General features: G+C 38.2%; 1 protein-coding gene across 1 annotated transcript in view; it reads right to left on the reverse strand.

Annotated features, from left to right (window-relative positions):
* The window catches only part of ZCCHC7 (zinc finger CCHC-type containing 7), a 117,113-nt gene that overhangs the window by 13,458 nt on the left and 89,923 nt on the right, over positions 1-13,732 (reverse strand). Inside the window, exon 6 of the mRNA XM_050913539.1 lies at positions 11,464-11,499. Coding sequence (XP_050769496.1) covers positions 11,464-11,499 — 36 coding nt within the window. The remainder of the gene's footprint in view (positions 1-11,463; positions 11,500-13,732) is intronic.

The raw sequence follows: 13,732 nt of genomic DNA on the forward strand, positions 1-13,732 counted from the left end.
ACCTTGTCTGCCCATGCAGTGAGAAAGGGGGATGCATATGTGTCTGCAGTCATCCAGATAACACAACTCATTTTTTTGGGGGGATAACAGAAGCCAGCCCCGGACTGTGCACCAAAAGCAGTCATTACCAGGCAAGCTGGAGAATAAGTCTCTTCAAAATACACAGCGCATTTAAAAACCATATACAGGGCTCAGCCACTGCTTTCATTACCAATTTTAATTTAGCTCCTTCAGTTTGCCAGCCAGATAAACTCTTTAGTGCTGTTTTTTAATCTATTTGCCACATTTTATGTTTAAGATTATAGTAATATGGGACAGGAGAAGGAATCACTTTTAGAGGAAATAAAGAAATAGATCCGCTTATCAGCGCCCATCAGAAAGTTCATTAATCAGCCAGGCTTTGTGCCCCCTAAATTGAAAGGTTAAATAATCCTCTCAGGAATATTTCTCGGCACCACCGCCAATTGTCCGGAGAGAAGCTGCCATTCACAGCACTCTGGATCGGTGACAGGGTATTTTACCACTGTTTGGACCCCAAACAATGATGGACAAATGGCCTGGCTTACAAAGAAACCTTTTAGTACAAGGATGGAAAAAGGACCACAAGCTTTGAAGTGGGGTGGGGGAGGTGGGCGCGCGGGGAAGAGGCAGGGGAGGAGGAGGAGGAGGAGGAGACTCGTGCATGGGGACACGTATATTTTATTTGAATGTTTATTAGGCGACTCACCAAACGTTGTTATATACGCGCCCAGGCACAGGCGCACAGACATTGCGCGCGGGCAGGCACTATACGCACGCACACTCGTCGCACTAAGTGTATGCATACTTACACATACATTTATACATTAATCTGAACACAAACATTTGCAAAGCCTGTAAAATCAGAAGATGAACAGAACTAAAGCATGGTTATATTTATTAGCTAATACACTGGGGAGCCCAACAAACCCCAAGGTTTTAATTTCTACTGTCATTCTAGATGATTTACAGCTTCCTTTCTCTTTCTCTCTCTCTTTAACCTTTACGTTGTCTACTAATCACCTTTCACCATCAGATGCAAAAGGAGGAAGTACCACATTTGAAATAACTTTCTTAGGGGAGCATTCTTAATGGATACTTACTTTGAGGTGATTTCTGATCACAGCTAAAATTGAAGTAAACACAGAAAAAATATAGTGCTGCTGGAGGATACGAGATGCCAAAAGAGTGGTGCATCAGTTCGTTAGAAGTGAGTTTTTGCTGGGGTACATTCTAAATAAACAATACTTCAACATTTTTCCTTTAAACTTCCTAGCAGCTAGGCTTCAATCTGTAACATCTTTTACTGACGGACAATTTTATAGAAGCATTTTCCTTACATTACCAACATGTTAGCTGTGCATGTTAATGTTTATCAATTTCCTCATAATTTTTTCATGTGTTCTCCATTTAAGACCATCATATATATTCAGTAATACCATAATTATTTTTACCTAGCTTTGTAACGAGTGACATTCATCCAGAATATGTCCTTGAAGAAATGTCTGGCAGCCTATATACAACCACTGACACACAAAAGCTTTTCCATGTCCTTCTTGCATATCTATTTTTTTACATCAGTCTCAATTCCATACAGTTTTTAGTTTAATATGACTTGGGACTTTCTGAATAGTCTACAGTGTGTAAAAATGGATCAAAAGATTTCAGATTTCTGCGCTCTCACATCACATAAATATGCCATTGATCAAAACTGTTTTCTCCAAACCAACTTTTGAGTATCTCAGTGCTATTACTTTCTCTCTCCTTCCCTCCTCACACCATCATCAGAAAAGCAGAATTAATTTAACCAGGGTCTCATCTGCCATCAAAATAAGTCAGACAGAAACTAGATATCACGTGCAAATCCGGTGCAATTAATTTTAAAGCAGAAGATATTTCAGGGTTATCACATAGTCCACAGAAATCCTTCGGTGTTTGTGTATGCTCGTGCACAGGGACTCACCACTCCATTTTTTAAGTGCAGAAGGAAGTTACAAATATACTTTAGAAACAGAATTAACTGCATAGTCAAGAAATAACATGAAGTTACTTTCTGTTAGCTACAAGATGAGTAGTTACCACAGGCAGAGAAACGCCGGGGGGGGCGGGGCGGGAAGACGAGCAGCTTTTGGACTCAAGACTGACTCTGAGAAACTTTGAACCCAGGCAGTGACCGTCCATTTCTTGCAAATATATCACCTGATCTACTGTAAAAATAGTACCTCTTCCTGTAAGTGTTGCCCCCCTCCTACCTCTGGAGAGTCAAAGCCTCTGCCATGCCCCTGCCCGCGGCGCTGCCGTGCCATGCAGGGCAGCATCAGGGCAGCATCGCTGCAGCACCGTCTGCACTGCGGAGGCACCGAGGAGGGACCAGCGAAAGGGGCCTTGTCAGGCCAGACGTGGATTGGGCTACAGAGCAAAATGCCTGACGAAGCAGCAAGTAAAAGTTTATCGACTTCTGGCGGAGGTGGGAAGACCAGCCAAGGCAGCAGTGTCACGGCCTATTTCGATGCAAGGTGCTGCCAGCACCAGTGAAGTATGCGGGTGGCTGTTTGTGCCCATTTCAGAGTCATACTCATGGCCGTTGGGGTAGGTTTGTCAAATGTTAATTTAATCCAAATTTAACATTAAAAAATAAGTTAAAACTGAAGGCCTAACTTCACTCCCCTGAAGCCAAAAATGCTGAGGGATGCCTTCGTCTTTTGCCATACGTGGGTACTACAGCATGTATCATGCAAATCACCCACTGCTCTGAGACCTCTCCGTCACTGCAGTAAAATAGTACCTACTTACGGCATACCGCTCTACGCGACTCATCACTTTATACAGGTCTTTGATTCCTTTTAATTCCCTTTAAGCTTGATTTTTCAGAATTTGAAATCAAAATCAGGATAATTCTGTCACGGGAATAGAAACTTTTCTATTCACATGACAGGACCTAACAAGATGTATTAATATTATTGACATGATAGACCCACTCAGAATTAAATCAGTGAATACTTTCAGGGAATCCTAATCCGTAGATTATTAACATGATCAAGCATAACTTGAGAAAGTTACCATCTAACCAGTGTGAGCTCCTGGCTGCTCCTAATACACGGATCATTGACAAGATGAGCTAGCAGGTCTGGCAGCGACATGGACGATCACATACGCTGCTGCCAGCACAGAGCTCCATAGACTGCCGTTGCTAAATACCTGTGACGTTTTAGCATGCAAAGCATTTGTATGATAAAATGCAACAGTTTCAGTACTACTATAGCACATAATTTACAAGCAGCTACTGAGTGGACATTTGACAAGCAAAATGCCGTTCCTAGTTAGGATATACGTGCAAACAGTTCATGGAGATTTACGCTCTACTGACATCTTACAGTTTTTCCACTTTGCAATACAAAAATGCACCCAAATACATTTTACGTTACCTACATGAAAGTTTAATTTTTATATGTTTTAAAATGTCTGATACATCACAGATAATTTTTGGTTTCCTACGGAATTTTGAAACCGACTCTAAGTTCTAACAAAACTGAGAAAAAACACCTTCATATCAAGTTCAGAGGAATAATTGTCAGGAATATAGGAACTTTAATGTGAATATTCATACACAGACTTTACTGCAGAAAAAGTGCACAGAAATATTTAATTTTTTTTTCTCAAATAAAAGCCTGTTTTTAAAATGCATTGGAAACCTCATTCTAGCTTGAAAATTCCATTTTCCTTATTTAGATGGTTAATACTTGAAATAGGAAAAACTATTTAAATGATCATATAGGTTCACCTTTTCAAACTAAAGCAGAGGCAAAAATTTTTACCAAATTTGTAAGCATTAAAGAAAAGATCATCTTAATCCTTTCCCTTAAAAGAACTGCAGTTAAGTATATGATGGGGAGACATTTCAGCAATGAATCTTACCATGATTATCCTGTTTTCTGTTTAATTAACGACTTAACCAACAGTTTTGGTGTACTACAAAAATATGTATCACAACAGTTCTGGCGTGTGTTGGGCAAAGGAGGAATGCACACGGTAGTTTCTACGTTGAGAACAGAGCAATTCCTGCCCACAAGTTTGCGTGGGAGGGAGCAGCTCTCTCCAGTCCTTCTCCAGTCGTGAGCGCACCTCACCACCAGGATTGCTGGCACAGCATTTGAAAAACGTCACATATTGCACAAATAACTTCCTGGGCATGCACGGGTTAGCTAACCATAGATTTAAACATTCAAAACATTAAAATATATTAATTTCCATCCCCTTCATAATTTCTATCCCCTGCTCTTCTCGTTTTCCCGTTTAAAGGCGGGCCCAAAAGGTATTGCTTTTGCAGAAAACACAGAGTTCCTTAAACAACAATAACGTGCATATTGAAGTCAGCGATTCTCTGAAGTATGCCACTTCTCAAAGACAAACACTTCAAGCAGGTTATTTGGAACCCCAAAATCAGAGAAACGGAAATTACTTGGTTCAGTCAGCCAAGATTTCTATTTCCCCCCAGTCCCAGGCTGCTTCCAGAAATATATCAAAATGCAATTTCTGGTCAAGATGTAATCAGTCTTTAACTCTCAATTTAAAAGCACCTTTTATTTTATTTTCTGGGGAGACAGATGGGGAAGAGCATGAGACAGATAAATGTTAGAGAAAGCAGGCATGCTTTCTACCATGCTTACGTGATTAAGGTAAGTGGCAGCTGATGACTGTGCTGCTGGAAGGTTACACAGCCCACCCAAAACAGCCTCTCAGGTCCGTGCAGGAGTCTGCAGCTTTCTGGTCCAGCCTGGCAAGAGCCAGACGATGACCTGGGGTAATGACCGCAACCTCAGGCTGTAAAAGCAGGCATCAACTAGGGATCTGTCCTCCACAGTAAAGAGGTACCAAGACACTGGCACCCCTTCCCAGGAAAGAAAGTGCAAGTGCAAAGACACGTTGGCATTTTACAGATAACCAGTTTGAACTTTCTATTTCAACTTAACCGACACACAAAAAAACCCTAATTATTTGGTACTCATAACTGGCCAGGGACATTAGTTAAAATCCAACATTTTCATGAAAAGGCAAACTCTATTTTTTGTAGGTGTTACATATTTATATAAAGTTATTGAATACTTCTTTTTGCTGTAATATTTTAAATACAGTTTTCAAGTAAAAATTGGGAAAGAACTCTATCTAGCACGCTTTTGTACTGAAAGCTATAGCATATGCTTTGTACTCATAAACTTACACTTATTTCAGGACCTGAAATTGTCTTTGTTTTATGTAAAAAAAACTGTCAGAAAGAATACTGTCTTTTGTGAAAAAGAATTTCTTTGCAATAGAAAAAGATTTTGGGTTTAGGTTTCGATAGCCTCAAAAAAATCTGCAACTTGAAAGAGAACAGTAACATGGGACAAATTATAATTAGTAGGGGAAAATAAACACAACGTAAAATAAAATCCAAGGGACCCTCTAGACAGCATACCAAACCACCCCTAATGTACTTATTTTCACCAGAACAACTGTGCAGGGCAGGCAGACATTTCAGAAACATCTCTGTCACAGAAAGGCACTTGCAAAAGTGGTAGGGCTCAGGCTTGAACAATGCAAGTAGATAATTTAAAAACAAAACATCTGCCAATTGTTGTCCAAGATCTGCCCTACCTCCTCCCCTGGTTGAAGAGGCTAGCACGCATTTTCAGAGAATACGAAATCTTCACGAACACAAGCAGCAAAAAGGCACCTTTCCCACAAGGGCAAGTGTGGGGACACCGTCGCACTCCAGGTGTTCGTGTTTCCCCACAATCCACAGGAGGCAGGGTCATCCTTACCCTAAATTCATATCCCGGGGAATTTTGGGTTGCCTTCCCTGCGAAATATCCCGCCGAATGGCTACTGAAGTGTTGACAGACAAGGGCCTGCTCTGTGATTCCAAAATATGAAAAAATACACTGTCTATCGCATAAACAAAGTGGTATTTTTACTAGCGTTAATAGAAATAACCTTAAAACACCTGGAGAGAAACTGGTCAAGTGCTGAAATATTTAACAGGAACGCGACGATCGCGTGGTCCGCAGCCTTGCGTCATGCAAAGACCAGAGGAGCTGACACTGCAGCCATGTTCACAGCCGCTGCAGCAGCCCCATCCCTGCGCACGGGGAAGTCAGGCTTAATCTCCTCCTGAAAATACTTCTAAACCCATCCTTTCCCTCACTGCACAAAACCTACAAAGCTCCTCTGGAAACCAAGTGCTCTCTCTCTCAAGCTTAAATATTTTTTGCCAGAGTCATATTTTAGATTTTCTCTTTCTGAAAGTCACATTTTAAAGGATACAAATTGACTTTAAGCAACACTGCTTACATTTTCATTTCAGAAAAAAAGTGGCAGGCCATGAGGAATTTTAATAATGCACACAAAGAAATCCGAGCGCAAAATTTAAACACAAAAGATGCATTGTCCCTTCATGTCTTTTACGCACAGAGGCCAAAACAGCCAATTCCTGGTTCACCTTCTTTTATGTAAGTGGATTTAAAGTAAGATTAACAAACTGTCAAAAAGCATGTTAAATGATAGCTTCTGGTGGTTAAAAATTCTGATGGTTCTAAAACTCTGTTGGTGGCCATCTTGGCCTAGGAGCTTTAATATAAATGAGACTGGTGAAGGCAGAGGATGGGGGAAGGAGTTCTTACGGCCAGAGCAGTACAGTGGGAGGAAGAGGTTATTAAAAATTAGCAATCCCTACTGAAAGAAAACACCTAATCTGAGCAGGATTTCTGTTTTAACATACACATCTACACCGAGAAACACATTAGAAAAATAAAAATTGTGCTCTGCCCATTTCAGGGACGGAATTTCATTACTCTGTAGATATTTACTGAAGAAGATACTAATACTTGCAACGTTAATTCCTATTTGATTATAGTATCGACATCTTGTTCCTGAGCCGGACTGGCTACGTTCACTTCTGTATACCACGAGTCCCTCTGAACAATGAAGCAGTGCAGCATACGTAGGGAGGTCTACACAGCCAGCACGTATTCCATTTTATATCGAAATACCGAGATGGCCATTTGCACATCTTCTGGGTACCCCCACCAGCACCACTGCGCAGAAGGGGTTTGAGTTACACTTCAGGGGGACTCACACGGGAGAAGTGCAGCTTCATGCCTGAAGCAAAACATGGGTCACTATGCGCTGAAAATAAATTTCCTCTTTATTCTCCAGTTGTGTCATCTGTTGGGTGGAAATGCGACTGCTCACAGCAGCGCAATGCCTACCCTCAGTTTCATTGGGTCACTCCAGCAGCGAAGCCACAGGACGACCTACGGGACAGGAGTGGGTCTGGACCCGAGGTCCCATCCGCCGATTTGGGTACAGAACGCAAACAGCTTCCTTCCATGGCGCGGAGCCCCCACGGAAGGCCAGCTCCAATCCTGCCGCCCACCTGAAGCCCCGAGCTGTTAACATCTACGGCAGTTCCCGTACTTAGGGAGAAGGGCTGTCCCCCGCAGAACGTGCCACCGCGGACCCCACACCGCACCTCCGAGCCCGGGGCGCGGCGGGATTGTTTTTCTCCTCCAGCACGCAGACCTACTTAAAATGGGAGCTGCCACTGGACACGCAGTTAGGCAACCGGGCAGCAGATCAAGCTCAGAGGGACGCTATGGTGGTTTTTTAAGAATAAACTGCAAAACTGAACCAAACAAATGAAAATCGTAGGATGCCTTTATCTCACAAGTTTTTCCACCGACTTCTTTTTTTTTGTAATTAGAGGGCTATAAACTGGCCTCCACTGGAGTACAAAATACTTAATAAATGTCTCTACCTTTATAGCTGAAATCCGAAACGACAAGAGAAAGGGAATGAAAAAGAGCCAAGCATTCTGAGGATGAAAAAGCACTGCTGTGAGGACCCCCAATATCCTTAAGATGAAAAGGGGATGTGATGGCATGTCCTTTCGAGCACAGACCATATTTCTCTGGCTTTGCGGAGCATCTGGCATTTAGAAAGACAAAGTTGTAAGCTAAGCTTCCTAATAATCTAGAACAAAGAGCTTTACAAGACCTTCAAATGCCTTGTCTGTGAAAAAATCACACATATTATTATTTACACTGCAGTAAGCTATGATCAAAACTGTTTATCCTGGATCTGCCAACGAAGTCCTTGTGTTATTGTTTGAATTGATAATAACCCCTTTGATAAATGTAAGCGGGTATCAAAACCGGCCTATTTATTACAAATAGATACCTATATGAAGAAAAACTTAAAATATGTTTTGACAAATGTAATTTCCCTTTTCTAATATAGGGGAAATACAGAGAGAGCAGGCACAATGAAAATGATTTGTAAAAGTTTTAAATCACCATCTTAAAGAGGTTATTAAATATTATTTTAAACCACAGTGGGAATTGGATTGTTCTGCTGACTTTGATTGGTTTTTGCAGAATAATTTTAGTTAACAGAGTTGAAAGAACAAGTTTAAAGAAACTAACTTCATCCACTTATAAAGCTTTGATTATCATAGAGCCTTTAAATTTAAGCTTCATTGAATACAATATGATAATCTTTTTTCTATCAAAAGGCAAATTAAAATATTCCGCTTATAATCCTTTTTGCCATTTCAGCTGCTTGTAAGATTTCTTGCACTGGCACTCTATTTTGGTCGGAATAAGACATTTCTGCCCATACAACAAATTATTTGTAATGTGCCAAAATTTGTCACCACAGCTAATGTAAACAAAACGCTACCACCATCCATAACAGCAGAATGGATTTATTATTTAGTCATTGTTCTAGTCAATCCATGTTTCTGTGCAGGGGCTTCAAGAAGTCAATAGATGGCAGTCCATCTCTTAGGAAAGAGCCAGATAATGAATAAAATCACCAAAAGCTTCACAAAAGAGAACCGTGGAAGGCTGTGTGGTTTTTCACAAGCATTCACAGTAATTAACTAAGAATACTTTATATAATGCAAAACATTTAGACAAACTTTGTAATGGCTGTCTGTAAGCAACATTATAAAAACGGTCTTTTATTACAATCCTGAATGCCTTGTTTTATTTGCGCTTATATGTACCTGCAAGTGTGACACTCATGATCAATTTACCAAAATCAATTTAAATCTAGGGGTTGTATCCATGGCTAAAGCACAGGAAAAACTCACTGTAGCCTTAGTCTGTTTGCTAATAACCAGTCAGTCTCTGCAGCACAGCAACAACCACAACAGTACTTTTTTTTTAAACTTCCATTATTTTTCTTTAAACTGTTATCCCGTTTCTACAGAAATATTTATTCTAAACTAGGAAAATTATAAACCAATTTCTATATTGAAATACTACTATGCTGACATGAGAATAAAAGATCCCGACTTTTTAGTTACAATTCTATAAATATAAATTATTCTAACATAGAAGTTTTGGTTCTTGTCAGAACACTATTTACTTCTGTTCTGCTTTGGGTGCAAAAGAGAATATTGAAATGGAATAATAAAAGCTGGGACTCATACATTTAAACAATTTATAAAATGCAGTTTCTTGAGGTATAACTTATTTCAAATATCAAGCATGTCTTTTACCACACAAATTTTTAAATTCCAGCCTTAATCTGACTATTAATGTAACTTTGAGTCAAAGCAAGTCTTCCCATACAAAAAATGGAGACGTGCAAAGCACTTCCCACATATTAGAAATGTGGATTATTTGCAGGTAATTTGCAGTTCACCGCAAAATAAAAAATTATTTATCAGTAGCTAGGGTCTGACTCAATGTTAATTTATCTTTGCATGCCCATATTTGACCAAATTTCAAAATGTCCCTAAAATGCACTAAGAATTTCCAAATGGGTACTTTTAGTAATACACTCGTATTTTTAAGTACTGCATTTTCTAACAAGAGCTTGCCTTGACAAATGTTAGCTTTATACTAAGTAAAGTGTAAACTCCAAACACTTTCTACAAAATTCACAGATAAGATTTTCTACCTCAGATACCTCAAATTCTGCCCTAGTAACCACTAGGTCAGGTTTAAGCTCCCCTCCACTTTTTTACAAAAATAAATATTTTCTAAGTGTTGATTGCAACTCACTTTTTGAGGAATTTTCAATGGCAACCAAAACTAAAATTAAATTAAATCTTATACTTCCGTAAAAAATAGAACCCAACATATTACTGCATCTAATATATCTATCTGATTATTAGATTTGAAATATCATAAACATTTCAGAAATCATTTTTACATGCACCCTTAGGGATTATAATGAAAGAGAGTATTTACCTTTTTCCTTCATGCAATTTAAAAAAGCAAACAAAAATACTCAGTGAATGCACTTTTTGCTCATAATGTTTTTTTAAAAAGTCTATACCAATTCTGTTTAAAATAAAAGTAAATGCTCAAAAAGGGTGGACGATTTCCAAAGCAGATCTTTGTTGTAAAATCATTATGCAGAAAACACAAGCAGGAGGTTTTAAGCACAGATTTCTCCTATTCATTGAATTTAGAAGCAAAAACCGAAAAAAGAGCATTCCGCTACCATGAAGAGATGGAGGCAACAAATCATAAAGCATATCCCATTTATTGCTCAAAAGAAAAAGCCCACACCAAAGACCCATACAGAAAAGTAGTGGACAAACTTTTCTACTTTGTTTTGAGCGGACAGCAATGATTAATTATCTTTAACAGCTAAATACATACAAGGTTGATCTGGATAGCAATGACAGCAAGGATTCAGATGAAGAGCAAAAATTCTAATCTTTAAAGGTGTTTTTATGTATAATAATTTTATAAATGAATATATTAAAGATTTGTTATACCAATCCATTGAATATTGTCATAACCAGTTAAATATTGTTCAGGTTTTAATATTAGACAAATTTATATGCATTTTGTTTTATTTTCATCTCTATTTTATGTATGAGGAAAAACCTTAAGTAATACAATGGTACAGTTCACAAAGTTTTATTTTCTTGTTTCAGTGATTAAAGATCAACTAATGCAGGCCAAAGAAGAACTTATAGCTATATCCTCACCAATTAGAAATTATCTGCAAAAGTTTATAAAGTGTATTTGCTCAAATTAACATCCCCACTCTAGCTGAGATTTATTTTACTCATTTAAAAAGAAAGCTTTGTCACACACAGTGATTAATTGCCAGCATCTGGGATATCTGAGATGGGATTATTGCTTCTGCTATGCGTCTCAACTTAAAATTTAACCCTCTTTATATGGGTAAATGTAGTCACTGAGAGCAGAGAGTGCTGCAAGGCACTCATTTAATGATTACAGTATTAAAACAAAATCATAAGTTCTAAAGATGTTTAAAAAATAGTGACAGTGTTTCATTGCATTCTTCAGTTCAAAAACTCTTCAGATGTTTATTATCTTCTCACAGAAGATGCTTGTCTATATTTTATGGTCAGCAGTTCACAGAAGAGTAAATAGGTTGGGTGTAGAAGAAAATAAAAAAGGTGTTTCTACTTACTGTTAGGTGATACTGCCTCCATATTTCTGGGCAAGCCTGGAAAATAAAAATATTGATCAGCTAGGAGCATGAAACAAGGTGCTTTACAGCCTGTTGGTTTTGGCATAACACAGTATCCACCGGTGTCGGTCACAGGAAAATAAGAAGCTTAACTGAAAGGGTCTGCATTTCAGCTTCAAAAACCTGGCTAGACAGTTTAATTGAATTTTACACTGGTTTAACACACTCCCTGCCATTGTCAGAAAGCCAGTAACAGTTTTCTCTCTCCCCTTCTTCTCTGAAGGTTAGAAGTTTGGGAGAGTAACGTGCTCTTAACTGTAATAAGTATTAATACTGCAAAACAAACAGAAATTAATTTAAATTGTGCATTTTCTGACATTTTAAATTTACATAATGTTTTGGAAATTAAATCACAAGGTACCTTCCTTTCATGTAGGAATAGAAATATTTTAGTGTTTTTGTACATATCTCTATCCTAATCAAAATATAATTGTTACATGTAATAATCCTCAGTAGCCTAATGTCAGATGAGTTGTAAACAAGAAGCATAACAGATTGCTTTTATGTTTCTATTTTTACAATGGCTTGCTTGATTTTTTTTTTTTTTAAACTTGCCAGACTCTCACACAAACTTGTAAGTGCAGCCCTTTGTAAAAAATTTTGCAGAGCATATTTTTGAATCACAGCAATAACACAATAGACCTGAGGAATACATAAGAGACAGGAAAGAGGAAAACGTGGATCTTCTTCTTTAAACAAAATCAGAATGTGTTAACAATCAATGAGACATGTTACTTTCTCAAGGGTTCTTAATATTTTTACAAAATTTACAATATTTCTGACTTCTGCTATGACCCCCAAGCCATAAACAGATACAGAAATAGTGGTACTTTGTCTGTTAGCCATTTTAGTGTTTAAGAGAGTGTGCACACAGTTCGACTTCAATGGAGGTCTTTCAGTTTTGTTTAAAACATTTACCCTTTTATTAAAATAGCTCCTTAATCATTTGAACAATTAGCGATTTGGTCTGCCAATCTCAATTTTCAGTATTTTAAGAAGAAATATTAGTTATTCCGTGGCTTCTACATAATATGCTGTAGCTCCAATTTCAAACATTGAAGCCTCATGACTACTTGCAAATGAGTACTATTAACATTTCTTTAGATTTCGAATAAATTTTTCGCTCATGCCTAAATTCTTGCCTTCTTTTATTCTGACAGAGCATGTTAATTAAAAAAACCCCACCCAACAACCAATATTAGCAACTGAATCTCTCAAAAAAATAATCCAAGTTTTTGACAGTCATCCTATGGCATATACAGTATGTTTTTCCGGGATGTGATGGAAATGATATTATTTATTATTCATTCCGTCAGTAACACAATTTTCTAGAGAAAAATCTACAATCTGTTCTGTGTAATGGTTCGACATTTCTCCTCTTACTCAAATACTGCATGCAAATATTTGAGTTTTATATTAATATTTCTATAAAGAAAATGTGTGAAGTACATCACATTTCTAACAGAGGAACAGACTACAACATTTGACAGTTTGAACACACTCGAGCTGTCTTCGAGTGCAAACAAAAGGATTTTCCTCCTTCGCTAACTTACGCAGGATTTGGAGGCGCGATACATAAACGCTCTCTAGCGTATAAAAAAATTGTATCAAAGACCTTGCCTTCTCTCACAAACCTGTAAAAGGCTTCAACTGTACATGAGACTTTTGCTGGTTTAGCACAGGGGTAGCAGGCAGTTATTTATACATTAGTTCTGGATAGTTTTCGATTACCACAGTGCCCCCAGACTAATATGGTTGAAAAATCGCAATCAATGAGTTGTCATATACTGGCAAAATGCCACTCTGTGATATGACCTTTACTCACACAGCAGCTATTTAATAATAATAAAAAAAAATTACTTTATTTTTGAATAATAGTTTGGTTGGGTTTTTTTTTTTCACTCTGGACACAAAGACATCACTTACAGCGAAAATCTGTAACTCAGAGTAGGAAACTACAGTTGGCACAGCTCTCACCAAAACACTGGAAGAGGCACAGTCCCAACCCCTCAGCAGTGCCATGAAGAGGTAGGTTTTATCATCACTGTCTTTAAGGATGTTTTAAGGCTGTGGGAAAACTTAAGGGAGGTAGGAAGAAGGTGGTAAGGGAAAATTGGCCAAGCATATTTCTTCATTCAGATGGTGATTCGGAGTAATACTTTTCATCATCACATTGATCACTTACGAACTTCAGAAGTTGAATACAATA

Source organism: Gymnogyps californianus, chromosome Z (assembly GCF_018139145.2).
Source record: "Gymnogyps californianus isolate 813 chromosome Z, ASM1813914v2, whole genome shotgun sequence".
Taxonomy (NCBI): Eukaryota; Metazoa; Chordata; class Aves; order Accipitriformes; family Cathartidae; genus Gymnogyps; species Gymnogyps californianus.